General features: G+C 37.5%; 1 protein-coding gene across 4 annotated transcripts in view; it reads left to right on the forward strand.

Annotated features, from left to right (window-relative positions):
- Positions 1-26,143, forward strand: part of scube3 (signal peptide, CUB domain, EGF-like 3) — a 208,840-nt gene that overhangs the window by 153,387 nt on the left and 29,310 nt on the right. For all 4 annotated transcript variants that reach the window (XM_067445543.1, XM_067445545.1, XM_067445544.1 and 1 more), the window contains 2 exons: positions 4,128-4,250; positions 20,417-20,533. In XM_067445543.1, the coding sequence (XP_067301644.1) occupies positions 4,128-4,250; positions 20,417-20,533 (240 nt within the window). The remainder of the gene's footprint in view (positions 1-4,127; positions 4,251-20,416; positions 20,534-26,143) is intronic.

The following is a 26,143-nucleotide window of genomic DNA, read 5'->3' on the forward strand; positions in this document are numbered from 1 at the left end:
TAGTCACTGGTTTGATTTACTGATATACAGACACAGAACATCTGACTGTACATGAATCTTTACATTTTAGATCAGGCATTAGATGAACACAGATACTTACATGTTGCATCACTGTAGCCTGACAAGCCAGACCCACATTAAGATGTTTGGTCTGGAAACTCAACAGTGACAGGGCTCAATCCGAGGGGCGGGATAAACGGTCGTCTTTCAAACTCCCTCTGCACGCGATAGGATAGCGCTACAACAACCAGAGCAACGAAGGTGAAGCAGAGCTCGTTGATAGATCAAACATTCGCCATATCCAGTCGGCAAAACTCCAAACACATCTTCCCTTTTTAAGAATGACTTCAGTGCCGTTCTTTGTTCTTTTCTCAGAGAAAAGCTTAACTCCAAGTATTCCAGAGTCGCGGTCAAAGCTGATTCGAAAGACCGCCGTTCGCCAGTTTCTGTGTTTTCTAGAAGCACGCAAACGCAACTCAGCCGTCGTCATTATGGCCCCGCCCACCAACTCTATACACGATGTGATTGGCCCGGCAAGAGTTAGGTGATTACAGCTCAGAAGGGTATTGAGAGTTCCTAGACGACACTCGCAGGCAGATTAGATTTGTTGCCGCTAGGGTGCGTCTAGATTTCTAGGCTAGCATCACTGTTCTTAACAGCATGTTTATTGCTTGGTAGTTCGATCTGGTTTAAAACCACGCAGTGTTACTTAGGCTATCTATTCTATTGCATGTCATGTGTGAATCGGTGGACAGGGCTAAACAGGCAGTGATGAAGTAGGCATTGATATTCTCGCAGAGGCGGTGCTTGCCTCCTTTCGACGTCATAGATCGCCACTTTGAAAATTCCTCACTTTTTTATCGTTTGCGGGGCCTGGTGTAAATAAAGGCTGTTTTTGGACTAACAAGGAAGTTTTCAGTTCTGAATCTTACAGGATATTCTTATAGTGTGATGTAGACTGGGCAAACCTAGCCTTATCTGCCGGCGATTTGATTTCGCCCGGCAACTCAGTCTGGAAACCCGTACATTCATTTCTACTGCTTCTGTTACACTTTTGTGGGACTGGACTGGCTTATCCGCCTGGCCCGCTATTGGCGAGTTTAACACGATGACGGGTAGAGAAGTGATGGATCGTTGCCCGTTGATCACACCTCATGTGGTCTGATTGGTTGTAGGACTATCCAATTGCATACAGAGTCATTTGAATAATGCTCGTTGATCACGCCACTTGTGCAGTAGAAAATACAGAGCAGACTCCACAGACCAATGTTCAATATTAAATTGAGCTTGGTCTGGTGATAGCCAGACAAAGTATGATGACCTCTTTTATGTCAAAAGCTCAAGGAAAATGAGATCTCTCAGTTCATGACCCCTTTCATATCTTAAGTCGTTTTGCTTCTCAAGTAAATGTATCTTGATTTAGATATATTATTAGATATTAGAAAAGCTCTTTGGATAAAAGCCTTTGCCAAATGCGTAAATGTAGATGTAATGATTTCTGATTTTTGAGGAGTGGTTGTGCAACTGTTTAATATCCCAAACTTCATATTTGGACTGCTTCAGAAAATGAAGTACATTTCAGTTCAGCTCAATAACTTTGTAAAGCTTATTTATTAAGCAAGTCTGATATTTACACTGACAAACAGTCAGGTTGTTTTGAATTAAATCTGCAGTACATGTTGGTGAAATTAATTGGGAGTAGACAATTATTTTAATTCTGTAATAAATAAAAAAAAAAGAAAGAAAAAAAGAATATTAATGATTGTTTTTTTTTGTTTTTTAAATGGAGAGTTACATTATGTGATTGAATCTTCCACAGTTGCTTATCATTCTTACTCTGTAAAGTGGAAGGGATGTTTCATTAATATTTGAGTTGTTTACAATAAGATTTAATTTGGTCAAATTAACTAAATATATTGGTTACCATGAACTAACAATGAAAAGTATGCATTTATTAATCTCAGTCAATGGTAACATTCAACATTTTCTAATGCGTTTTTAGTTTTGATTATTTGTTAACATTTTTAACACATTATGAACCAACAATGAACAATTCGGTTTTTACCAACATTAACTAAGATTAAAAAATGGTTTAAAAAATATTGCTAGCTATGATGATATATTAATAGCTAATGCATTAATATACAGGGAGTGCAGAATTATTAGGCAAATTAGTATTTTGACCACATCCTCCTCGTTATGCATGTTGTCTTACTCCAAGCTGTATAGGCTGGAAAGCCTACTACCAATTAAGCATATTAGGTGATGTGCATCTCTGTAATGAGAAGGGGTGTGGTCTAATGACATCAACACCCTATATCAGCTGTGCATAATTATTAGGCAACTACCTTTCCTTTGGCAAAATGGGTCAAAAGAAGGACTTGACAGGCTCAGAAAAGTCAAAAATAGTGAGATATATTGCAGAGGGATGCAGCAGTCTTAAAATAGCCAAGCTTCTGAAGCGTGATCATCGAACAATCAAGCGTTTCATTCAAAATAGTCAACAGGGTCGCAAGAAGCGTTTGGAAAAACCAAGGTGCAAAATAACTGCCTGTGAACTGAGAAAAGTCAAGTGTGCAGCTGCCAAGATGCCACTTGCCACCAGTTTGGCCATATTTCAGAGCTGCAACATCACTGGAGTGCCCAAAAGCACAAGGTGTGCAATACTCAGAGACATGGCCAAGGTAAGAAAGGCAGAAAGTCGACCACCACTGAACAAGACACACAAGCTGAAACGTCACGACTGGGCCAAGAAATATCTCAAGACTGATTTTTCTAAGGTTTTATGGACTGATGAAATGAGAGTGAGTCTTGATGGGCCAGATGGATGGGCCCGTGGCTGGATTGGTAAAGGGAAGAGAGCTCCAGTCCGACTCAGACGCCAGCAAGGTGGAGGTGGAGTACTGGTTTGGGCTGGTTTCATCAAAGATGAGCTTGTGGGGCCTTTTCGGGTTGAGGATGGAGTCAAGCTTAACTCCCAGTCCTACTGACAGTTTCTGGAAGACACCTTCTTCAAGCAGTGGTACAGGAAGAAGTCTGCATCCTTCACGAAAAACATGATTTTCATGCAGGACAATGCTCCATCACACGCGTCCAAGTACTCCACAGCGTGGCTGGCAAGAAAGGGTATAAAAGAAGAAAATCTAATGATATGGCCTCCTTGTTCACCTGATCTGAACCCCATTGAGAACCTGTGGTCCATCATCAAATGTGCGATTTACAAGGAGGGAAAACAGTTCACCTCTCTGAACAGTGTCTGGGAGGCTGTGGTTGCTGCTGCACGCAATGTTGATGGTGAACAGATCAAAACACTGACAGAATCCATGGATGGCAGGCTTTTGAGTGTCCTTGCAAAGAAAGGTGGCTATATTGGTCACTGATTTGTTGTTGTTTGGTTTTTGAATGTCAGAAATGTATATTTGTGAATGTTGAGATGTTATATTGGTTTCACTGGTAAAAATAAATAATTGAAATGGGTATAAATTTGTTTTTTGTTAAGTTGCCTAATAATTATGCACAGTAATAGTCACCTGCACACACAGATATCCCCCTAAAACAGCTAAAACTAAAAACTACAAACTAAAACTTCCAAAAATATTCAGCTTTGATATTAATGAGTTTTTTGTGTTCATTGAGAACATGGTTGTTGTTCAATAATAAAATTAATCCTCAAAAATACAACTTGCCTAATAATTCTGCACTCCCTGTATATATATATATATATATATATGTATATATATATATATATATATATATATATATATTCAAACAGTAAGCTGATAGTTTAAGCCCAGACAAATCTCTCATATTTGCAGTCAATCAGCCCTTTTACCTTTTTATTATTTCACATTCATCCTCCCCTCCTGGTTTGAATCATGGTAAACTGAAAGGAACGGGACTAATCCTGTGCATGTGTATTTGTTCAGACTACCCAACCTCTCCCTCTCTCTCTCTCTCTCTCTCTCTCTCTCTCTCTCTCTCTCTCTCTCTCTCTCTCTCTCTCTCTCCCTCTCTCCCCTCTCTCTCTCTCTCTCTCTCTCTCTCTCTCTCTCTCTCTCTCTCTCTCTCTCTCTCTCTCTCTCTCTCTCTCTCTCTCTCTCTCTCTCTCTCTCTCTCTCTCATTACAGACATCGATGAATGCCGCATGAACAACGGAGGGTGTGACCATGTGTGTAGAAACACGGTGGGCAGCTTTGAGTGCAGCTGCAAGAAAGGATACAAACTTCTGACCAATGAGAGGACGTGCCAAGGTAAACTAGACAATGAAACTGTTATGTCATTATGTTTAAAGCATAAACCTCACTAAATGAAATGCGAAGAGGGGGGTATAACATATCTTTTTTCCTGACTATTTTCCCTGCTGGTTCACTGCTCTCAGCGATATTGTGGGCAGATTGTTTGGGATCCAGCAGGTTTATGAGGTTTATGAGTTGGCGGTTAGTTTGGTCAGGAGAGCTCGGTGTTAATACAGGAGGAATCCCTCAGAGAGCATTTAAGGTAATGCTATCCTGCCAGTCTTCATAAACACACACCTCCGATCCGGAGTCCCCTCGCTGGTCTTAATGTTCCCGTCGATCAACACTATTGCACGCACCAGGCCAGGGAATATTTCTGGAAAAGATGGTGTGATGTCAATCCATTTTGTTCCTCAATATATCCTGTTCATCTCAGTACAGCGTCAGTAACAATATTTCTAAGCCAAACAAACTTCAGCCACACACCTCAGCATGATGAAGTATTTATATATATATATATATATATAATATGGCTTATATAAAAATATGTATAAAATATATTATGTATGTATGTATGTATGTATGTTTTTATTTCAATTATATAAAAACAGCCAATGATCAGGGCTGATTATATCCTGTCAATCAAAGGGGGTGGAGAAATGTGTCTGACTGCAACTCATAAAGTGTGTGTAGACAGTCTCTCTTGTGTTGAATTTAGGGCTGTCAAAGTGAACGAGACAATAACACATTAACATTTAAAAAAATAACGTTAAAGGGTTAGTTCACCCAAGAATGAAATTTATGTAATTAATGATTCACCCTAATGTCGTTCCACACAATGAAAACATATGCACAGTATACTGTCCCTTTCCAGAAGGACCAGAAAGGTAATACAAATAGAATCAAAGTTATTTAGAATCTCTTGAAGCATCGAAAATAACCAAAAATAACAAAAAGCATTGTCTTCTCTTCCGAATTTGTTTTCAATCCGCAGACAAAGATTAGAATGGTAATGAATCAGTGTATTGATCGAATCATGAAAAGCAGGGTCTATTTGACCCTAACTTTTTGTCCCTACACCTCCCATCCAATAATCACAAAGACACAAAAACAGATGCCTAGCTCGTCAATCACTTAATAGTGTACACTAACACTGGTTCACTACACATTGGGACAGTAATAACTCGATTTCTGGCGACGCGATATGATCTATTATATATAGACAATATATGATATATTATCAGCCACAGATCTTTTGATTATTTTTTATATATTATTATGTATATACCTATGATCAGCACCATTAAGTAAAATTAAACATTTTGATTCTTGGATTTAAAGTACTGAGCCCCACTTGTTTCTGTTTTCCGTGTTTGTCCTGTTCCTCAGATCGGGTGAGTGTGGGAACGGCCTGTGCTCAGCACTTTGACTGCCCTTGTGCGGGTCTCTGCTGGGCAGGGAGGGCATCTCCTCCTGTCGCTTAAAATGCTGTAACCATTGTTGTGAGGAATGTCAAAATGTCAAGTGATAAAATAATCCATGACTCTTTGTCCTCATCTACAATAGCCTCCAGAACTGGGAGAAAACAGGATTGTCTGGCATTTGCTGGTTTGTTTCTGCAGCTTTCATCACTATTACTTTTTTGGCTCACACAAGGGGTTAGAAGTTTGTTCAAATGACTTGCCTTAAAAACTTTAGCATGCCAAGTCACCTTTAAAGGTGCCCTAGAATGAGTTAAAACAACATGTTAAATTGTGTTCTGATATCTACATAGAGGGTATGTGGCTTATTTAAGGGCAAAAATTGTCCAGATACAGTTTTACAGGTCTATTTGCAACCCTATAAATTGTCCCTAGGATGTAATGCTCCGTTTGCCTTTTTTGGAAGAGTCGTGAATATTAATGTTGAGCTCTGCTTTGATTTTTTTTTTTTTTCAGCAGCTCACAGCAGTTCAGTTGTTTAGCGAAGTGGCTCGAGAGTCCTGAGCGTCCTGATAGAACACAGACCGACTGAATGACACTTTAAGCAGAACATCTCAAATGGAGATTGATAAAATGCAGCTTACTTGTTTATTGGTGTTTTCAGATCATCCGCTCGTGAGAAAGAGCTTGCGTGCATATGGTTGCCAGATTGTACATATATATGTAAACCACCGGATAGTATACATGTTCTTTTCACAGAAAAGCTCTGTTTGGGGATTTAAATTAATGAAATCTGGCAACCGCAAGCACGAATGCTCTTCCTTCCCTCAGACAAAAACAGTGATTTTAGACTCGTCTTTTTTGATCAACGATATTGCATGTTTAAATAACGTTAGTCACAATGTAGATTAAGCTGTGATGTACTCTGAAATACAAGCATGCAAAAACATCATACTTAAGTTCTCAAAAATATGAATATATATATTTTTACAAAATGAATAGCCTTATCGTTTTAACTTGTATGGTGGAAAAGGTGACGTTTGATAGAAGGATCGAGTGAATGATCTAAGCAACGTATCTACGGTTGTATTTTGTCATAAAAAATAATATTACCCCTTGTCATTAGGCACACTATTTAGTTTTGTATGGTACTTAGAGTTTCCTATTGTTACAGTAAGCATCTTGTGTTATCTAGACAATGTGGTCTCTCTAAGAAACTTTCAATTTAATCAGAACTTGTTTAAACTGTTAATAAGTGGATAAATCACTTACTGCTTGCAGGAATATTGTTGTAATTGCCCCTTTCTTCAGTTTAAGACGCTGAGCGAAGCTTGAAATGGGCCTAACAAACGAACGATCTTGAATTAAATTGTTGCGGTATCCGATTATATACATCAACGATTAAATTTTTTTATCTGTGGGAAGGGTAGAAAAGTCCTCATGTCCCCTGCACAGCCTGGAACATGACGTATGTACATGCGAACAGCTTGTTTACCTGCGGTCCCGATGAGTCGGCTCATGAACATGTTTGGACATGTTGTACATATAAATGATCCCCAACGCTTGCGTCACGGTTGGGTTTATGTTGAGAAGCACTTAGTTTTCTGTGGTGTTTTTCATTCACAAGATTTACATAGGAGGAGAAATAGGAGGCAATGGTGTTTGAGACTCACAGTATGTGTTGTCCATGTACTGAACTCTTATTAATTCACTATGGCAAGGTTAATTAAATTTTTCATTCTAGGGCACCTTTAAATATATAGTGCTTTATACAATACAGATTGCTTCAAAGCAAACAGTTTGTGATGTAAACGGAATTCAATTGTGCTATAAAGCCGCTGAACAGAAGACAATAGTGTCATTCTTCAGCTCGGGTCAGTTCAGTGTTGATTAGTTCAGTTCAATAACAGTGTTGAAAAATTCATCAGTTATGAAACTAATTGGATTCAGCTATAAAGCAGACACTAGTGTCATCATTCATTTCAAATGTAGCTTTTCCTCAGTATTTCCAGTACAAATATCTAAACATTCTTAAATTAAGTGACTATGCTTAAAACAAGAAAAAGCATATCCACCAGTGGAGTGAGAAATATAAACTCAATTTAAAGTGGAAAACAAGTTTATTTTTCTTACCCCTTTAGCAGATATCATTATTGTATAACTATCTATGAAGACCAGGCTTATAATGAATTATAGCTCCTTTAATACTTATTTATAAGTATTATTATATTTATAAAGACTCATTAAAGGCTAAATATGTAAGATTTTCGGATTAAATTATCCAAAAACCACTAGAACAGTGTTATATATTTTGTTGATTTGTGTACTTAAATTATTACAAATGTTTCCTAGAATGTTTAAATCCATAGAAATAAGCAATTTTAACCAAGAAATAAGCAATTTTAACCACCTTGTGTCGTCCATTATTGACATCATACCCCAATACCCTTGATTCTGGTTTTATCTTGTAGAAACCATGGAAACACCAAAATACGCTTTTATATATTATGTGTGTTATCAGACAGTTGAGTAACTGTTTGGAAAATTGTTGTAACTGTTCCACAGAAAACAAATCCTTGTTATACAGCTCAACTCAACACAGTTATTCTTATTGTTTAAATCTGGTCTTCTTGATTTAACGCGAGTGCCAAGTTTTACCATGCCTAATATCGATCCAGCTCACTGAAGTGTAAACAAGTGTCTTATAGTAGCCACCGAGTGAACACACAGAGTAGCATTATAACGTCACGTTCAACACACTCAAATGTGTGTAATATGATAAAACAGCTCTGCGTTACCCCACATACGCATGAGTGGAAGAAGCGGAAGTGTCGCCTGCGGCAGAATAATAAAAGCTCTGCGAAATCAAGCCGTCGTTAAACTACGCCTTTGTTTTAAATAAGTGATCTCTAGCAGCAAAAAAATACATCTTTTGGCTTTGAGATATACTGCATTAAAGAACGGTTATAGTCACATTTATATTATATTATGTTATAATTACTTATTACTTAAGTCATGCATTTGCTTTTTCAGTGTGCATGCTCATAATACAGTGATTTTTAAATGTTAATTAGTTGTATGGTTCCATTCATGTATTTATAAAGAAGCAGCCTGCATTGCTATTTTGTTATTATAGTTACAATGACTTTTAATAATTCAGATTTCTGTCAAATAAGTAAATATATTGTTATTATTAGCTGTGTTCTTATAAATACTTATTGTGAGTGGTAATAGTTACTAACCTCTATAAATGCATCATTGATGACTTTAAAGTGAAAACTGTTCTTATAATGTAGTATATGTCTTAGTGAGAATATATATATATATATATATATATATATATATATATATATATATATATATATATATATATATATATATATATATATATATATATATATATATATATATATATATATATATATATATATATATATATACTGTGTATATACTGTGTATATACTGTGTATATACTGTGTATGTGTATATATATATAAAAATAATAGCAGTACAATGTGACTAACCAGAATAATCAAGGTTTTTCCTATATTTTTTTATTGCTACGTGGCAAACAAGTTACCAGTAGGTTCAGTAGATTATCAGAAAACAAATGAGACACAGCATTCATGATATGCAAGCTCTTAAGGCTGTGCAATTGGGCAATTAGTTGAATTAGTTGAAAGGGGTGTGTTCAAAAAAATAGCAGTGTGGCATTCAATCACTGAGGTCATCAATTTTGTGAAGAAACAGGTGTGAATCAGGTGGCCCCTATTTAAGGATGAAGCCAACACTTGTTGAACATGCATTTGAAAGCTGAGGAAAATGGGTCGTTCAAGACATTGTTCAAAACGGAAGACAACCATCAAAATGGATAGAAGAATAACCAGAATGGCAAAGGCTCAGCCAATGATCACCTCCAGGATGATCAAAGACAGTCTGGAGTTACCTGTAAGTACTGTGACAGTTAGAAGACGTCTGTGTGAAGCTAATCTATTTTCAAGAATCCGCCGCAAAGTCCCTCTGTTAAAAAAAAGGCATGTGCAGAAGAGGTTACAATTTGCCAAAGAACACATCGACTGGCCTAAAGAGAAATGGAGGAACATTTTGTGGACTGATGAGAGTAAAATTGTTCTTTTTGGGTCCAAGGGCCACAGGCAGTTTGTGAGACGACCCCCAAACTCTGAATTCAAGCCACAGTACACAGTGAAGACAGTGAAGCATGGAGGTGCAAGCATCATGATATGGGCATGTTTCTCCTACTATGGTGTTGGGCCTATTTATCGCATACCAGGGATCATGGATCAGTTTGCATATGTTAAAATACTTGAAGAGGTCATGTTGCCCTATGCTGAAGAGGACATGCCCTTGAAACGGTTGTTTCAACAAGACAATGACCCAAAACACACTAGTAAACGGGCAAAGTCTTGGTTCCAAACCAACAAAATTAATGTTGTGGAGTGGCCAGCCCAATCTCCAGACCTTAATCCAATTGAGAACTTGTGGGGTGATATCAAAAATGCTGTTTCTGAAGCAAAACCAAGAAATGTGAATGAATTGTGGAATGTTGTTAAAGAATCATGGAGTGGAATAACAGCTGAGAGGTGCCACAAGTTGGTTGACTCCATGCCACACAGATGTCAAGCAGTTTTAAAAAACTGTGGTCATACAACTAAATATTAGTTTAGTGATTCACAGGATTGCTAAATCCCAGAAAAAAAAAAATGTTTGTACAAAATAGTTTTGAGTTTGTACAGTCAAAGGTAGACACTGCTATTTTTTTGAACACACCCCTTTCAACTAATTGCCCAATTGCACAGCCCTAAGAGCGTGCATATCATGAATGCTGGGTCTCATTTGTTTTCTGAGAATCTACTGAACCTACTGGTAACTTGTTTGCCACGTAGCAATAAAAAATATACTAAAAACCTTGATTATTCTGGTTACTCACATTGTACTGCTATTATTTTGAACAAGACTGTATATATACATACATATATATATATATATATATATATATATATATATATATATATATATATATATACATATATATATATATATATATATATATATATATATATATATATATATATACGCATACATGCATGCATACATGCATACATACATACATACATACACATATATATATATATTAGGGCCGGGACTTTAACGCGTTAATTAAGATTAATTAATTACGTGACTTTAACGGGTTAATTAATTACGCAAAAAAAATAAAAAAAATAACCACACTTATTTTTGCACCGCGGAACGTTTTTCAATGAATGAGTTTCGACGGACCGATTATACTGGAACACCAACTAGCGCTCGCTCCGGAGTCACGACAACAACAAACCATGGGTGCGTCTCAATCTTTTTACAGTCTATGGTCTCAATCAGCTCCCTAGTTCAGTAGTCAGGGCACTGATCAGGGAGTCAGCCCATTGACTTATGTCCTGATCAGTGCCCTGACTAGTGAACTAGGGAGCGGATTGAGACGCAGGGCATGAGTGAACATGAACGAAGAAGCTGATGAGACTGCTTTGCTTGGCCCCTTGGATGGGAAATTTTGTTTTAAAAAACGAAAGAATGGAAGCGTCGTCAAGAGCATGGTAGTGTGCAAGCTATACAACAAGGAATTTGGGTATCACCGCAGCACATCGAGCCTCAGATATCACAAATATGCTTTTGCTACACTTAATGGCAAACATTGCGCTGGTCTGCTGGACTGAAATAAATAAACAATATTTTGTTGATTAAGCTTATGTATTCAGTCATTATTCAATGGTATACTAAAAATACATGTGAAAAATTACTTCTCATTGTTCTCAGGTCAAATATTTATATGCAATTAAAATGCGATTAATTTCGATTAATAATTACAAAGCCTCGAATTAATTAGATTAATTTTTTTAATCGAGTCCCAGCCCTAATATTTATATATATGTATATATATATATATATATATATATAGATAGATAGATAGATAGATAGATAGATAGATAGATAGATAGATAGATAGATAGATAGATAGATAGATAGATAGATAGATAGATAGATAGATAGATAGATAGATAGATAGATAGATAGATAGATAGATAGATAGATAGATAGATATACATTTATATACATGGGCTTCATAGAAAGTGTTAAAGTCACTTAAAGTAGGGTAGATAGGAATGATCTGAAACACTTTTGTCCAAATTTGTTTAACTTTTTTAATGTCAATACATAATTAAAATGTAAGTACTCTGAAAAGGTGAGTTTAAAAATCGAGTGACTCGACTAGACTTTTTAGTCTGCAATAAACACATCTGAGCGGTAGGTGAGGCGCGTTCAGGTGTTTTGGGGGCGTGGCTTTGGAAAGAGCCCAGAAGGGTGAAGGTGGAGTGAATGGAAATAATGAGCTGTCTTTAAAACAGTCGTGAGAGGTCTACACACACTCAAATTTTATACTTTCTTTTTCAGAGTACTTACATTTTAATTATGTAGTGATATATAAAGAAAGTTTAAACAAATTTGGAAAAAAAAAAGTTTTTTAACCAATTCTTACCTACCCTACCTTTAATTTTGATAATTTTTTTCAGAAAACAAGACTTGGGGCCAGATTTACTAACAACTTGCACCAACGCACACCCTCTTTTTGTTTAAAAAAAAAACTACTGTCAGGATTTACTAAAGACACGCAGTGATAAATTAGCACTAAAAATGTGTGGACAGCTGATTGCAGCTGATTTTATTGCATGTGCATTTGTCGGAGTTTCCCTTTCAGATGGAGAATGTATGGGAGGAGAATATTTCAATGAATCACGCAAGGTGATTTACTAAGGTTTGCGCTCTTTAATTAACTGGTGTTTGTGCCATTATTTACCGCCCAAAAAGCATGTCTTAAACCAGACGCTAACGGGTAGATTGTGTTGGTCTTTATTATCTGGCTATGTTGGTGTGCAATGGGATTTGCCCTGTTTAGTAAACCTGGCCCTTAATACCTTACATCATTTTACTTCTAAACTATAATATGTACTGGAAAACAAGACAAAAAGGAAGAAAATCTCTTTTGCAGTTTAAACGTCTTGATGAATGGCCGAGCATGTATAGTTTGAAAAATAAGAAAATGTCATTGGGCTGGTGAATTTGTATAACCTGTTGAAAATAATAATTTCATCAGCCGTTCAGCTAGTTGTATGTGTATCCTGAGCCGCGTTCGCTGAGTGAATGCTGTGCGTTTAAAAAAACAGAATCTCTGCTCGATCAGGATTTACAGCCTCAGCGTTTCCCTGCTGTCATCAGCCCAAAGACCATCAGCGGGGACGGGCCTTGTCCTTCAACACCTCTCAGAAAGGCTGGAGACATTCCTCGGTCGCTTAAAAGGTTTCTGAAGTGTATTTAGGGGGAGGTGTTATCAGATCCCCAGTGTTTTTGAGGTGGGAGTTTGCTGATAAAGCCCCTATCTGCACTCCATAAACAGACCAGCTGTCATTTTACTCTCACAATGCCATTGTTTCAAAATGTGAGATTAAGTGGGACCTGCATGCCTGGTCTATAGGGGTGAAAAAGTCAATATATCTCGCTCATTTTTCTTGGTTAGTGGCGCTTGCTAAGACTAGTGCCATTACTATTGCTTAGACTTCACTTTAAGACCGAAGAGTTACATTTAGAAGAGTTCATTTCACTCAAATATTACTGAAAGTTCATTGTACTTGATAGAAAAAGTTAACATGAACTCAGTAAATGATCATTAAGCTCAACTTAAACTGAACGAGTTGCTACAGCTTGTGAACAGCGTCACGTAACGTCACATTTAACTCAGGAAAGCTATTCATGGCCATAAACTAGTGAGTCAGGTAAAAAAAATGACTATAGAGCAGAGGATTTTGAAAAATGTATGCCCCATAGGACATCTCTCTCTCTCTCTCTCTCTCTCTCTCTCTCTCTCTCTCTCTCTCTCTCTCTCTCTCTCTCTCTCTCTCTCTCACTCTCTCTCTCTCTCTCTCTCGATTTTTTTTTTTTACTGTTCTTCAATATTTAATGTATGTTTGAATAAAGTTTTTATGACAGACACCATTTTAATGTTCCTATTAAAAATCACTATATTGCCAGAAGTATTGAGACCCCCCCCCTCCCTCCCCCTTCAAATAATTGAATTCAGGTGTTCAATCACTTCCATGGCCACAGGTGTATACAATCAAGCACCTAGGCATGTGAAAAGAATGACCTCAACCTGATCGAAAACCTTTGGGATGAATTAGAGCGAAGAGTGAGAGCCATGCCTTCACATCCAACATCAGTGCCTGACCTCACAAATGAGCTTCTGGAAGAATGGTCAAAACTTCACATAAACACACTCCTAAACCTTGAGGAAAGCCTTCCCAGAAGAGCTGAAGCTGTTAGAGCTGCAAAGGGTCGGCCATTTTAAACCCTACGGATTAAGAATGAGATGTCATGGATTAGTTCACTTTAAAATTAAAATGTCCTGATATTTTACTCACCCACATCTCATCCAAGATGTTAATGTCTGTCTGTCTTCTGTCGAAAAGAAATTACATTTTTAAGGAAAACATTCCAAGATTTTTCTCCTCTCTATAAACTTCCCTTAGCCCAGAAATGTAGACGCACCCTAGCGGCAGCAAATCTAATCTGCCGCTAGTGTCGTCTAGCAACTCAATACCCTTCTGAGCTGTAATCGCCTAACTCTTGTCAGGCCAATCACATCATGTATAGAGTCGGTGGGCGGGGCTTAACATAATGACGGCCGAGTTGCGCTTGCGTGCTTCTAGTAAACAAAGAAACTGGCGAACGGCGGTCTTTCGACTCAGCTTTGACCGCGACTCTGGAAGACTTGGAGTTAAGCTTTTCTCTGAGAAAAGAACAAAGAACGGCACTGAAGTCATTCTTAAAAAGGGAAGATGTGTTCAGAGTTTTGCCGACCGGATACAGCAAAAGTTTATTCTATCAACGAGCTCTGCTTCACCTTCGTTGCTCTGGTTGTTGTAGCGCTATCCTATCGCGTGCAGAGGGAGTTTGAAAGACGACCGTTTATCCCGCCCCTCAGATTGAGCCCTGTCAATGGTGAGTTTCCAGACCAAACATCTTGACGTAGGCAGAAGTACTTCTTTACGTATAATATATCGGTGCCTATCACATTATGTAAACAACAACTTTTATTTTGGATGCGATTAATCGTTTGACAGCCCTATTGATAAATGATATGGCTTAAAATTTTATCTGGTTGATGGTTAAACATTTCATGGGATTAAAATATTAATCCCACAACATTGCATTGAGGAAGAGACCCAAGGCATATCTAATAAGATATATAATGCCAGTGGGGGGAGAAAAATAATCTGAATTCAAATTAGAAAACAAGTTCTTTACTTTTTTATAACCCCATTATATAGGTATTTGTCTAGTTTTAAGCATAAAGTCAATTCATTTTGAGAATATCTTAAGTAAATGTAGTCATTTTGTTTCTCAAGTAATTGTATGTTGATTTCAAGGAGGGGTTCTGTTTTTTTTAGGCTTGGTTGTGTTTGTGGGGCACAGTATAACATGACTTAATACTTCTTTCTTTTTATACGCTGTATTTTTCTTATATTTGACCTTTATTCCACACTGCTGTCTCCACTGTCCTTTGAACGGCTCGTTTGCTTTCTGCTTCTATGAAGCCCATCCCTCCGAAAAATGCAATGGTCTTAGTTAGATTGGTTAGATGGCCAAATGTAGTTTCCTGTATTTTTATTGGCTGAAGTGCCAAGCACAGGCTAAGGCCACGCCCCTTACCATTACGGGCAGAAGTCACATCTGCGGAGACTAGCAAGGGTTTATGATGACACCAACCCGGGAAGAAGCTCGTTGTAGTCCAAACCGGTCGTTTTTGTAGGCAATAAACTGCCATAACTTTAAAAGACAATATCTCCGTTTGCATTGAACTTTCAGCGCTGTAACTGTGCAGATACTGTTCATGCTAAAGCAGCAACATTACACAGTAAAGTTAAAAAATTGAAATCGCATGCAACCACCCCTTTAAGAATGTTAAGATATTTGTATTGGAAAACAAGACAGAAATACAGAGGAAGAACATAATTTTATTGCAGTGTGTGGCATCATGGCAGGGGATTTGCACAGATAAGCACTCATATTTTCCTCAGACAATCTTGTTAATATTTTGAATATATCTAACCCCCCTTTTGGCCTTTCTGTTGTTTTTCCATGGTACCTACTAGATCTGAAATGTGCAGATAAAAGAATGAGAGAATGCGGCTCTGCACATACACACACCTGCTGTCAGACCTCGCATACTAGCGCCTGAATGCTCTAAAATAAGCTCTCTGGCATCTTAGCAACACAGCCTGACCATCAAAACAACTCATGCTGTTCTAAATCTGATGTTCTGAAGCGAGTGAGATTATAATTGGGTAGTTTTCATTCAGCAATCAATTTTAGGTGCTAACTCGTCATAGTGTAATTTTTCCACTATTTCTAGTAAATTTTTAATGATGCTACAAAAGTATGGGTACATGACATTTTTTGTTTTAAGTTGTTCAAAAATATGTTTCCATCCACCTATTTTTATGCACATTTTGGTATGTTGTATTTAAAAAAGGCTGGATAAAAACACAAAAATGCGCATCAATTCTAGAAATGCACATCAAATATGTACAAGCTCAATCACCCTTCGCCATTTGATTGACAGGCGATCTGACCAATCACATCATCGAATCTGCCTTTTTGTCCAACAAAGCAGTCAGGAGAGTTCGTAGATTAACGTTGGTGGACTTGAACTTGAAAAACAGTGTGGACTGACATCTTTCCGTTGTTGCATTTTTTTTTTTAGTGTTCATTCATATTAATTTGATGCTTATCAACGAACTAGAAGGAAGAGATGATCGGTTCACGAGCAGCTTTAACTGAGGCACTACAGCCATCATGACATTAAAGAGCCACACAACCCTATTTATTGTTACAATTTCTTTAAAAAAAAGACAATGTGAAAGTTGAGACTTCGTTTCATATCAAAGGTAACTTGCTCTGTTGGTGTGTTGTCAGTGTCCTCTTTTCGCCGCGATGTATTTTCTCTAAGTCCAAACATATGGGGTGTGAGAGCTTGTCGTACATGGCAACAGTAACTAAAGGTCTTTGCGAAAGGTACATTAAGGTAGATATTTTCATTTATATTTGATAAGACATGCGCATAAACTATGTTGGAAACACATTTGCCAAATAAATCTCTCAATGTGTCTTTTCCTCAAGAGAGGATATGATTGGGTAACTGGACTCACCAGGGGACCAATCGCATCTCAAATGCGTCTCACATATTTGCGTTCCCAAACACCAACATCCGAATGCAAGAGTACATGATAGTGTTTCCTCTGCCGCTCTGAGATGCAAGTTATTTATAATGTTGAAAAAAAGAGCCACAGTGGCTTTCCCGATTGCAGACATTTCCTTTTTTATTACAGGTTTTATTTAGTGCCAGTTTCCTAGGAAGTGATGGTTTTGTTCTCTTGAGCAAATGAGAAGGAAACAATGCTTTATTCAGAAATGTTTATGCAATATTCAAATCTTGCAAATAAAAAAATTGCAACTTTTGATGGAAACGTAGCTGTTGATAATGCTTGAAATGTCCTTTAAACTAAACAAATCCATGCCGGTCAAGTGTGTTGCCTGCATTTGGAAAACAAGAAATCCAACTTTTTACACTAAATCCAGGTAGTGTTGAGTATCTAAATCAGAAGAAGCACGAGGGGGTTATTTATTTTCACCTGTGGAGCCTATAAAGTCCTTCAAAGTTATTCTCCTACTGAGCAGTTTGAGTGATATCAGCCTCACTGCAGTCACATCCAATCCCAGAATTGATGTTCACCAAAGGCAAGAAACAGTGCAGACGCCAGCGAGGTGATTTGTTAGATTGAACAAGAGTTTCTGGGGCGTGTATTGATCGTGTAACCTTCATTCATGGAGCTGTGCTTCCTCAATCCCTGACTGATGAAGCTGCTTGGTACTTTAACTTGAGGACGATGTGGCCTGACCTGATCTGCTAAAACACTAAAGTCTTGTTAACTCTTATCACACCAGTTTTTGGTTCAATTTGCCAGCCAGTGCAGCATGTTTGAGATGATTTTCACAAAACTTTCATGCCCCCCAGAATATTCTGTATACATGATATCTAAAAATCTGACCATGCAATATATCAAAAGAAAGAACATAAAGAATATATACATAATAATTATACACAGTACACATGTAAACAAACTTCTATTTTGGATGCATTTAATCATTTGACAGCACTATTGATATAATATCTAAATGATCTGACTTAATTTTTTTTGACTGACTTTAATATATAAGAACAGACCCTCTACTTTTAAACAAACACTTTTATTCTAGCTTCATGCATTTTATCAACACTTGAACGTGGGCAAATTTCATTAAAAAGCAACATTATGTTGAGAAAATCATATTTTTGTCAAATACTACTTCCAGATCGGACTCAGAATGATGATCAAACTCAGTTCGGAGTAGATCGAGTCCATCAACATCCCAAAGCTTCACAGTTCTGTAGCTCGTCCTGGGTACACATTTCATTCAGTAACATTTGGCAGTTTTGATTTATATGATGTTTAATGTTGATGATTGCGTTATTTTGTGCATCTGCTTGCACGTGATATCACTTGTTTCTGCTTCTTCACCTGTGTTTTGATAAGGAGATTCTGTACTCTTTCAGGTGATGTGTAATAGCGCCCCCTATCATATAACAGTGCAATTTTGGGGAAAGTCAAGTCAACTTTGTTTTAAAGCAGCTTCAAAGTGTTAAACAGGAAATATTGCAACAAAATTGTATTCGACTGTACAGTCGTTCTGGAGAAAATTATCAGCTCATTTCAATTTTATCATATAGCGACAATGTGGGTAGATTAATAATATAGTTGATACAGTTAAATTAGTAATTAATTGTATTTTGATATTTAGTTGAAAACAAGCCAAGCCAAAGGAGACAGTGGCAAGGAACCAAAACTCCATCTTAAAGAGTTGTACTCAACAGAGTACTGTAACAGTTGTTACATCAACAGAGACTGTACTCAATTTCTGTACAGTCTATTCTTCTTCTTTTGACTACGGGTGAATCTCCAGAGGTCACTGATGTCATTTGGGCCTTTCATGATTACAATCCACCATCAAAATGATAAGTTTAATTACTCCAGCTGCTGTGAGAAAAGGCTATAAATGATCCACTGAATGAACGTGCGATCTGCTCCTCAGGTGCGTTTCTGCCGCTAGCACTTTATGTATACAGACCTGACGTAAAGACTCAAAGACATGCTTGTAATTTCCCGTGGAAATCCACCATACCACTCTAATTATAACACATTAGTACAAGATTACCGTTGTGAAAGGAGCTAAGGGAAGGAGATAGTTTTGAATACTGGCTTGTTGTGTACTTGCCCAAAAATTGATTTTGGATACTTTTTAACCAAAACAAGATACAGACTGTAGCTTTAACCCTCAAGCATTCTTCATAGAGCTGCACTTAACGAGTCCTTCGTGGACACATTTGGACACATAATGTCTCAGGTGTGATACCAATTTTTTTATTTATTATTACATGTCATATCACTTTCTTCAGTAAAATAAAAGCTATCAATTTATGCATTTATTTTGTGGATTTTTGGGTATTATTTTACCTCTAAGAGTGCCATATTTTTCATGTAAAATATGCTTTGTGATATTTAATTTTTTTACTTCAGTAAAAATATCAGTTCCAGTAATTTGAAACGACTAAACCGGTAACACTTTACATTAAGGTCTCATTTGTAAACATTAGTTAATGTATAAACTAACGTGAACTAACAATGAAAAATACATCTATTACAGTATTTAAAGATCTTTGTTAATGTTAGTTACTAAACATACATCGGTTCATGGTTTGTTCATGTTAGTTCACAGTGTATTAACTAATGTTTACAAATACAACTTTTGATTTTAACAAGGTATTAGTAAATGTTGAAACTAACAATAACCAAGATGAATAAATGCTGTACAAGTGCAGTTCATTATTAGTTTGTGTTATCTAAAGTTGTTAACTAATGATACCTGAGTGTTACCACAAAACTTAGTCAAGACCTAAAATCAATACCCAAAACCTAGAAAAGTAGACAAGTCAGATTTAGGAAACGCTAACAAAAAAGATTTTGCCCTCATGTGCCCTAAAGGACCATTTAAGGTGGTAATGTAAATATTAAGTTGTGTTGTTATCATTAAAAAAATAAATTAAAAAAATGCAATTTTGGCGTGAAATATGACCTGTATATTTGATTTTCATGGGAGTCATAGTTCATAGACTCAGACATAGTTGAGGTGAACAGGGAACTTCTGCAGTTATGAGTGAGGTGGCAGTCAACAAAATCTAGAGATCAAGTCGGAACGGTCTTAAGTTATGACACATGCAGTAAAACGGCAGACGGGGGAGCGTTTAAGGGCAAATCATTTCCATATGTCCTGAGGAAATAAGGATGAGGGTTTAAATACCTTGGCTCTATCCAGGTAATGTGTGTTAATGAACAGCTGAGGGTTTATTAAGGCCTAATTGGGGATTAGACTGAAATGATTGACGGCAGATGGAGTTGAGGGGAAGGACGCCACATGGTACTGTTCATGGTGGCTACCGGTCTGATGTTTTGAGGGCTTCAAAGTTTTCCACACTACAGTGTGAATTCAACAGCTATACTGTATGAATAAAAGTGCTTGCGTTTGCTGTTTCTGCAGATATAGACGAGTGCTCATTTGACCGGACGTGTGACCACACATGTGTGAACTCACCTGGAAGTTTCCAGTGCTACTGCCACAAAGGTTACGTCCTCTACGGCGTGGCTCACTGCGGAGGTACGTGATGCATTATGGGATTTTTCTGGAGAGTTTTGTTTCGATAATATCAAAACATTCTTATATCAGGATATGTTTACTTGAGAAGCAAAATTACTTTAGATATAACATCTGCTGTGACTGTGTATAAAACAAATGGTGTAAGAAAATCAAATATAATTTTTTTCTTGTTTTAAGTACTATGATGCATTTTATCTAATTTTGATTTAAGAATTTTTTATATTTGTACTGGGAAACAAGACAAAGTTTTTTGCAGAGTAGAGAAACTTCTAATAGAAAACTCATGTTGGTAGACCCACTAACTCTACTTGTTAGGACCTTGGGCAAACACATCCAATGAAAACTAAGACTTTCCCATATAAATGCTCTTTAGTTTCCTCCAGCATCTGTTGGGACCCTAAACACATCTTTAAAAGATATTCAGAGCTTGGTGTAATAAAATGTAACTAGATAACAGATAGAAGTGATGTGACATGTCCCATACTCGGCATTTGTGCTCTTTATTTCACCCATTCAAGTGTACACACAGCAGGGAGTATTGAACACACACACACACACAAACGTATTACTTTTGGATGGTCAGGATGAAGGCCCTTGAAAAGCTTGTCCAGTGCAAAAAGTAATTTTGTCCCTATTGTTGTCTTGTTTTCCAGTATAAATATCTAAACCTCAATCTAAGCCATTATTTACTCACCCATCTGTTGCTATAATGTCTTTCTTTCTTTTTCGGATATATGGCGACAGGGCTTGACATTTACTTTTTTGCTCACCAGTCACTGTGGCTAGTGGTTTTCAAAAAAGTCACAAGCCTTCTAGGAAATTTGTTGTTGGCTCTGTGTAAATGACCACTGTACACACCCAAATCAAGTCTATAGCATGATGGGTCATCAAAGACCTATATAGCTCTGAAAAGGTTGTGTGTCGTGCTTATTAATCTACAAAGAGGAACACTAACAGTTGCTTGTCCGAAAAAAAAAGAAAAAAAAATTGAATTATATTGGTGTAATATAATCAGTGTTCTATTAGCTTTGCCATATTTAAATCTATATTCATATTTTATGTATGAGCCCATACAGTAGCCTAGTGAAATACTAGGGCTGTAACGATACACCAAACCCACAATTCGGTTCGTATCACGATTTTTGACCCACGGTACGATACAAACCTCGATATGGGGGGGACAAAACAGTTTTATTCTGTACAGTATTCTGCAGCCTATTTTGCCGTCAATACCATATATCTGTATGGTCAATAGGCTACTGCCGACGTTTTCTTTGCGGTACCAATAGGCAATATATATTTAACATGAAGTATAGGGCCTCCTGTACATCAATACCAACAGAAGCGCCGTGTCAGACACGCTTCTGGTGTGCAAAGAAAGATAAAACGCCACGCAGCCGCCCCGCGGATGACACGCAACAGAAACGCCACGCTCACACCACGTTGCCAGCCGGTTGGGGAAGCTTCTTGAAACACTTACGGCAAATTGTGTGGGTCTTGTCAACTACACGATTGCCATCCTTGTTCTCCACCGGGTAGCTGAAATGTTGCCATACTGCTGACTTAAAAGTTGGACCTGGACAGGAAGGATAATTCTGGGAGTTGGAAGGGGTGTGTCGCGATTCTGCCTTCTCACATCGCGATACAGGTTCGTGGACCTGCGTATTGCGATTTCGATTTCATATCGCATATCGTTACAGCCCTATGAAATACATATCCATATTTTCATGTGATTTGACAGTATATTTTATTAAATATCAAAAATCTTAAGGTGTGCATCATACCTGACACCTAGATGAACACTTTACAGTTGTTTTTATGACTAAGTCAATCTCTTCGAATGCTATAGTAGTTAGAAATGTCAATACCAATGTTGTATGTTATTTTAGAGACGATCCCTAAATGTACGATTATCGAACATCCAACGCCAAGCCAACCTTATTCCTGGCACATCAGATGTGCTATGGTTCTGCTGTGATCTTTGTTTGAATCTATTTTCGCTGCTGAAATAGAACAAAAACAGTCGCTGTATGAAAAATCAATCTCCTACATCTCTGCTTTGTTGTTTATGATGAGAGATGAGATTCTAATCTGAACGCCACTGATTATTAGATATTGCATTCATAAGCTCTACTAAATGTACTACTGCATTTACTAGTGATCACACTAGTATTCATAATCACAGCAAGCCAAATTGGTTTAAGCGGGATTTGCTGTTAATCGTGCAGTCCTACTGCAGACTTGATGATCACCGTCAGAATGCGGACCGATATAAACTTGATAACTTTTTCTATGGGCTGTTTCCAATAAATTCCAGAAAATTGTGAAAAAAAGAAGTTTTTCTGTGTCATGTTGTATGCAAGATTTATTTATATGAATCTGAAGGGAGGAACCCTGCCATCCCCCTTACCATGCTACACCCCCACACACACCCCCTCCCCACCGCCATATACAGTGGTATAAATGCAATATCCCAGTGTCATTCAAATTAATTTAATATGCTGGAAAAAGCCCAAACTGTCTGCAGGGTGCTAGAGCACACAGGGCCTGAGTTACACACTTTCAAAAATGAATTTATAACCAACAATAAAAAAATTACATTCTTGTTACAGCTCAAACAACCTATACTTACATGTTTATCACTGTTAGCAGTGTTTTATATAACTTCAAGGGGTTTCCTGTAAAATTACTCCAAAATGTTAAACTTAGACCGCTGTATGTGTGTATGGGAAGCTTTTCAATTTGGGTAGGCCAACTCCAGGCGGAAATGACACCAGAGTAATTTAGTGTAAATATGTTACTTTGTGTAAAAAAAAATGCCAAAGTGATGCATATCTCCAGAAAGCAGAGACTCTAAGCTTTCAAATGGTACCACATACGATGTCATGATCTCATAGCTCCTCCACAGACATTTAAAATTCAAAGTGTATACATGATGATGTCTTTCCGGGCGCAGTTTTTAAGCGGTTGTATGTATAGTTTTTATTTAATTCTTCTTTTGTGATACAATAAAGACCGAAGGGCAGTAAGTATTAGAATAATGCCAGGGTAAATGATGACATGATTATAATTTTAGGGCAGACTATCCCTTTAAATAAAGAGACATTTACTTGAGAAGCAAAATGAGTTAAGATATTGAATCTTGTTTTCTGAAAAATGTTGTGCATTTATGCTTAGAACAAGAAAAAATGTCTGCCAGTGGGATAAGAATTTTTATTTTTTTCCCTGTTTTATTTGGCATCTCATTTCCCCTCGAGCCGACTCTGGGCCAGAACTGGCTGCATCAGTGCACTTGTTTCAGGGTTGATTAAGCAGATGAGACCAGCTCATTTAATGATGTATGTCTTACTATTGTTAAGAAGACCAGAAATAATGAATGTGTTTCTCTCCGTTAGCTTTTAGATAACACCCAGATTAATGAAGCTCTCTCTTTTGTCTCCAGACAAGGGTCATCCGTTTCCCCATTGATTGCTTATCTGCAGGGAAATAGATGTTAAAGAGCCCATATTATGCCCCTTTTTTGAAAGTCTGGATTTTGGCCTCTACTAGAACAGTTTTTCATGCTTGAATGTTCAATTTTTTTTCTTTCATATTTAACCTTGTACGCAGCTCCTCCTTTTTCCACTGGATGAGGTCCTTTCTCTATGAAGCCCCTCCTTCTGCAAAGCACACTATGCTCTGATTGGTCGGCTGGACCGGTGTGTTGTGATTGGTCAATCGCTTCGAGCCTGTTTGGGAAATGTCTCGCCCTTACCATAACCATTTCTTACCATTTCAACACACTAACTCAACCAAGCCCCGCCCCTTTGTTTTGCATATGTCTTGGGCGGGAATTATTTAAATGAGGAATACTCTGACTTCTTTTTCAGGAAGGAGGCGTTTTAGGGAGTTCAGAAACACACACTGATATAGAGAAGAACTCCCGCTGGAGGGATTTGTGCTTTACCTTTCTTATGCTCAAACAGCAACTTTACACACTAAAGAAAGATGAATGTGTAAAAAAGCACAATAGGAACCCTGAAGCTTTAATAGGCTTCAGGTCAGAATTGATTGTTGCAGTTTACAATAATAGTAATAGTAGTGGTTTTGGTCTTTCTCCGTTTAAGTAGATGAGAGCTGGATTTGCATGAATTGAAAATAGTTTCCTGAGGGTGTAGGTCACCAAGTGGTTTGACCTTCCCTAAAAAGGACTTTTTAGCTATGGAAGTGTCAGGCTAACGTTGATTTTCTCTTCCCCATCCCTCTTACTCGATCTTTAAATTAATGAAACCGCAGGATCCAGAAGGGGAAAGGAAATATGAAAGTCAAAGGTTTAGCCTGGAGCCAGTTTAAATCTGATGGGGAATAAGAGAAGGGAAACTAGCCTAGCAAGCAAGCTCTTTAAAGAAACACAAAAATGCTTGCACTCCCTCTTTTCAGAAAGCAAATTTGTTGAAACACCTTTTCTCTGTGAGTCTGACTCATTTCTACACTCTGTCTAATTATCTTTTTGTCTTCTGTTTTTTTTTTCTGCTGATGGTTTTGTTCCAGTGTTAGGAGTAACTTTACTGTGTATATATATATATATTTTTGAAGTTGAAGATTATTTGGGCCCTGTCATACACTTGGCACAGTGTGACGCCAGGTTAAACAAGTGTTTTTTACACACAATTTTCACATCCAGCGCCACATTGTTTAAATATCAGATACCATCTGTTCACCCGTGGGTGTGCTGGTCTGAAAACCAGCTGTGTTCAGACGCATTATTGGCGTGTTACTATTGTGAGGACCTGAAAACGACTGCGCCATTGACCAACACAAACCTGCTCTAAAGTCAATAGCGCAGTATTTTTTGTGTTATTTAAAGGGCTTGTTAGTAATATGCATCTATAAGTGGGTGCACTCTGCTTATTACACACAAAGGGATGTGCAACAGCGCACACATATTTTTACAATATTGAAAATAAAAGGATTTCTCTCTGGAGAAGAGTTCAGTCTTTCCGCTCACAAATTCCTCCATGTAAATAGCAAATCCGCCTGCTGCTAGCAAACCTTTTAAAGGGAATGGGAGATGAGACTCTGATTGGTTTATTGCACATTATGCCCAAAACACACCCATGACTCCTTAAGAGACTAACTATAACCCTTTTAGACATTGCGTCTGGTGTGCCAACCCCCCCCCCCCCCCCCCCATTTAATCTTACTTGCTGTTTCTTTGTAATTCATTTCTGAAAATAATTTCTTCACGAAATTATTTTCAGTGAAAATGGCTAATTCCAACTTTTTTCCCCCTCATTTTTTTCCTTAGCTTATTTTAAATATCCGGAAAAAGACCTTTATTAAGTGAAAAAACACTTGTGAGGAACAAAGACCAAACTTGTTGCATTTAGGATGTCGCTACATAGCTGATGTTTACATAGTGCGTAGTTTAATTTATTTAAAGTGCATCATTTGGGACACGAATCATGTCTGATAGATTGTTTTGTCACTTTGGAGATGGAATGCAATGCATGTGGGATACAGTGTGGGTTGCTCTGGTTGTATATCGCAGTAGTTTATCCAGGAAGTCTGTCATACAGTACATTTAGTTCAATGCACATCTTTTTTCTTTAAATCCAATTAATCAATTTA

The sequence above is a fragment of the Pseudorasbora parva genome, chromosome 6, assembly GCF_024679245.1.
Source record: "Pseudorasbora parva isolate DD20220531a chromosome 6, ASM2467924v1, whole genome shotgun sequence".
NCBI lineage: Eukaryota > Metazoa > Chordata > Actinopteri > Cypriniformes > Gobionidae > Pseudorasbora > Pseudorasbora parva.